At 38.4% G+C, this 4,862-nt stretch overlaps 1 gene segment (V, D, J or C); it reads left to right on the forward strand.

Moving 5' to 3' along the window:
* The first annotated feature begins 2,384 nt into the window (after positions 1 to 2,384).
* Positions 2,385 to 4,862, forward strand: part of LOC119960323 — a 47,933-nt gene continuing 45,455 nt past the window's right edge. The window contains 1 exon segment of the C gene segment in view: positions 2,385 to 2,453. Coding sequence covers positions 2,411 to 2,453 — 43 coding nt within the window.

The raw sequence follows: 4,862 nt of genomic DNA on the forward strand, positions 1-4,862 counted from the left end.
TGTTTCTCTGTCAGCTCACTGCTGAATTATCAGGCAAGCGGCTTCTTTACCGTTAATGTTCACAGGACTGTCTGAGGCTCAGGGGCAGTTCGAGAAATACCAGGAGAAACATTGTGTAATGTGAGGAGTTTCTATTTATCTACAGATCCACATTGTACAGTGATAGCCATCCGCACTGGAAATTGAATCACTTTGTTCATCCCCGCATTTAGTTACATTTCCTCTGATAAATGATACTTTATTGCTCTAATGGGATAGAGACCGAGAGTGTTGCAAATCAGACTGACAGACGATTTATTCCCTGACAATATAATTTAAACTGTTTAGGTTCAGCCCCTGATATTGGAGTGTGGAAATAAAGAGACTGAATTTACAATGGATTAGGTTTTTATTACCAGGTGGGCAAATGTAATTTCGCCATTAGGATTAGGAGAGACATTACAAATAATCCATTCAGACAAACAAATATCCCGATACAGATAAATGTTTATTTTAATAATAACCTATAGTAAATCTCTGTGTCCATTCTGTTGGGGGTGTGGAAGGTGGGACGTGGATCCAGGCGCCGCCTCCACCAGGGAATCAACAGGCGGCGCCTGGAAAGCCGCCCCCTTCTGCCGGGTATTTAAATGCCGATCACTGGGACCCGAATCCAACAGTCCGGGAGCTGGTTTGTTCACTGAGTTCCTGACACAACCATTTCCCCCAAATGACCAGAAGGATAAGGTGGGCCATTTCTCTCAGTTTGTTGCTGACTTTCTTATCCCGTGAGTAGTTTTTATTGTCCAAGTCTCTCACTGTTACTGTCTCAGTGTTAGTCTCTCTCTGGAATGTTCCAGAGTCACCAATCATTTCACCAGCATTAATCCTCGGGCTTTTTGATATTTTTACAGGTGTCCAGTCGGATGTTGTGTTGACTCAGCCAGAGGCAGAGACTGGACGTCCCGAAGGCTCCCTGACACTGACCTGCAAAACCAGCGGCTTCAATCTTGGCGGCTACAGCATGCACTGGGTCCGCCAGGTTCCCGGCCAGGGGCTGGAGTGGCTGGCTGCCTACTATACTTCATCCTATCAGTACTACGCCTCAGCGATTCAAGGCCGATTCACCGCTTCCAAAGACCTTTCAAACAGCATCTTCTCTTTGGCCATGACGAACCTGAAGACCGAAGACACCGCCATCTATTACTGTGCTGGATACCACAGCGAGAGGAACCAGGGCTGGACCCGCACAAGAACAGCTCGAGAGGGAATTCAACAACGTCCATCGTAACCTGAAGGTCAGTACTTGTTTTAAATGTAATGTTAATATCAGTGAACCAGATTCCAAGCTGTCCCCTACAAAATTAGTCTGGAGAAAATGTAATCGTAAAATCAAACAAACCAACGTACTTAATGTGGTGAGACTTTAGCTAGTGTGTTTATCTTCTCTGATAACAGTTGTAGCAATGTCTAAATATAATGTTATCTTGAATATGTCTGTTACACGGAGGAGATCTTTGTGAAATGTTGCATGAATTCTAAACGTGATCAGAATTACGCATCTATTTGAAGTGAATATTGAGCAGCAGGATTGAACAGAGAGTGAGTGCAGTTTTTGTGCGGGTGTCTGTCACTGTGACTACATCAGTGGGTCACAGTGCTGTGCACAGCGACATCCTCATACAAAAACCTCAGTGATAGAGTTTGTTCAAATTGGTGTCAGCACCACAGCAGATTGTCAAAGAAAACGCAACTTAAATCAAATAATAGGTGAAAGTACCATTGCTGTAAAAAAACATTAAAATCTTCATTTCATTAGTATTATTGATCATATTATATCAGGGGTATTAAAAGTATCCCAACTCCTTTTACGATTAGAACAACCAGTCTAGGTTGAAATATCTCACTTGTTCACTGCTGGGCGATTCGGAATCACGTTTTTGAGTGAACAGTGAAATTAAATCTCTGTATTTTAGTTAACAGCTGCCGCAGTATTTGACACGCTGTGTCTCACTGTGATACATGGGTGGCACAGCAGTTACTGTCAATACAAAAAGCCCCTCAGCACTAATTCACTGAGGCTGGCTCAGTGCTCGCTTTTACAATCCAACTTTATTTACAGTGAAGTATTATTTATGTTCAAATCTGTCGAATGACATATTTCGATATTGATAATTATGCGATAATCATCCAATAATCAGTAGAAGTTTTGAATGACATGCGCATGTGTTACTCTGTGATATATGAAACATTCGGGTCATTTGTGAAGTGTGAGCGATATCCACAATATAATTATAATCACAGGAAGATCCATCGTGACTTTACTTTGCCTCTGGTTTGTGAATATTAAAAGTAATAGTGGATTTCTGTCTATTTTGTGCAGGTGCGGTTATTGTATGGAGCTGCCCAGGGAATGTGACACTGTGACATCATGGGCTACTGGGGACAAGGCACCATGGTGACGGTGACTGCAGGTAAGAACCATTCAATTATTTACTAACTGTTTTACTTTAGTCGTTGTTTCATATTTTGTCAGTTTTCAAAATTCATTCGTTCACTGAAATGTGGTTTGGTGGATTCTGTATTGAGATGTTTTGCAATGTTTCATATGATTCTACTGAAAAATGTTATAGAATTAAGCGATTTTTTGACAAAAAGATGCTGCTGAGGGATACAGTCCCTGGTTGTTGTAGTGTGGTGTTTATTTTCTGAGGATACAGTGTGTTGGGTTACTTTAAATACCTAAAAGTTGTTATTAAACAGTTTGGCGTTTCTGCAGCGTCTAATCCAGGTTGCATCTGATGGCTTTAAATTTTATCACCTGATACAACATCTACTGATACTGTGTGAAATATTACACAATATTAATTAAATGTGGCAAAGTTCCAATCTTGATTTATTGAACATAATCTACGTGCTCAAAATGCCGGTGGCAATGTTACATATTTCTGTTTAATTTAATATTGTAATTAATTCGTTTGGTGATGAGCTGGTTGGCTGTATATTTTATCGAGGTTTTGCTGCAATTTTGCAATTGGTTCTGTTGAATGTTTTTGTCGAAGTGACTTGCTTCTCCATAAAATGAGTTTCAGCCGCTAAATGATGTGATTTGATGTTTTCCTGCTGTGGAGATTGTGTGTCTGGGCGACATTGAATCTTTAAAAATTGTGAAAAGATTTGGCGTTTCTGCATTGTCCTGCATTGTTTCCCTGCATTGTTTCTGCATTGTTCCTGCATTGTTCTGCATTGTTTCTGCATTGTTCCTGCATTGTCCCTGCATTGTCCCTGCATTGTCCCTGCATTGTTTGCATTGTCCCTGCATTGTCCCTGCATTGTTTCTGCATTGTCCCTGCATTGTTTCTGCATTGTTTTTGCATTGTTTAAACTCGGTGACATTGAGCTAGCAGTTACACGTTTTCTCGTTGAATGCCAACAGTCTAAGCGTTTGAATGTTTTGAAGTAAGACTGTAGACAGACAATCGGCTGGTTTTGGGAATTAAGAAAAAATTAAGATATAAAGATAGAACAAGTTTTGAATTTTAGTTGATAATTACAGAATAACCCACGGTTTACAACAATAATTCAGAACCTATTTCAGAAACTGTTGATTAACAATTTTGAAAATTGCAGGGTCAATTGGTGCAATTTAAACAAATCAAATGCGGTCATATAACATATCAACCAAAGATGTTTTTATATTAATATCATTAATCATCAATAACCTTTCACAATTCAGCTGCAATTTGCGCACTATTAACATGGCCGGAAAAGTTTATAGGTTGGGAACATTTCTTGATTCACTTAAATCGGAATTTTACATTGCAGTTGGGCAATATATGGATCCAGTTATAATATTCTTACAGTGCGACGCAACTATATAATTCATTCAATTCCATGTGTAGTTGGATAGCAAGATAATTGGCATTAATCTGATCATGTGGAAGTGGCTGACGTTCAAGGAATTGTTCATATGGTTCGACTTGAATTGTCGGATGGTTAACTGAATTTGGCGAGTGATTGAAAAGTAAAGGCTTGAAATTCAAATAGATAAATTTAATCACAGAAGGTAAAAATTAGCTGGACATATAATAACATCTTGTCTCAATTTCTGTGCTGTACATAGGATAGAATTATAGGAAACAGAAATGGCAAAATAGAAGAATAGATTTGATCTGAGCCTTGGTTAATCCTTATTAAATATTAAATTTAACAGAAAATCTCGACTTAACTTGTACATTATATTTGAGTGCTGCAGAGGATCTGGATGAATTGTTTTCACTGTGGTTTACGCGGATTATTTCGGATCTCCTTTAATGAAGCATTATTTTAATAATTAAATTGCTTGGATTGTCTGAATCATTCAATCTAGGAAACATCTTTATTGATCCCAAACTGCCAGGGGCATTATTTATTTATCTATGTAGTTTCGCGCGGGAGTCCTGCTTTAACAAGCAGATGATGTTACATGTCCCGATCGCAGTTACTGCGATGTCAACCTGATTAAAAATATTTAAAATACTCCACTCATAAGTTTATCATGTGAATTACACTCTGAGAATAAATGGAATTTAAGATTTATAAACATGCTCTGAAATATGCATATTGAACATTTTTGTAGGTTAAAAGAGTGTAGTTGGAGTAAAGGTAAAAATAAAATTAATTAGATTCAATTAAAAGTAATAATATTCTTTATTATTGTCACAAGTAGGCTTGCATTAACACTGCAATGAAGTTACTGTGAAAATCCCCTAGACGCCACACCCCAGCGTCTGTTCGGGCACACAGAGTGTTCACCTAACATGTCTGAATACTTCCACCCAGAAATTCAACATTGTATTCTTTAACACTGCTTAAGATTGAATTAAATTGTTTAGCAAAGTTCC

This window comes from Scyliorhinus canicula, unplaced genomic scaffold (assembly GCF_902713615.1).
Source record: "Scyliorhinus canicula unplaced genomic scaffold, sScyCan1.1, whole genome shotgun sequence".
NCBI classification, from domain to species: domain Eukaryota; kingdom Metazoa; phylum Chordata; class Chondrichthyes; order Carcharhiniformes; family Scyliorhinidae; genus Scyliorhinus; species Scyliorhinus canicula.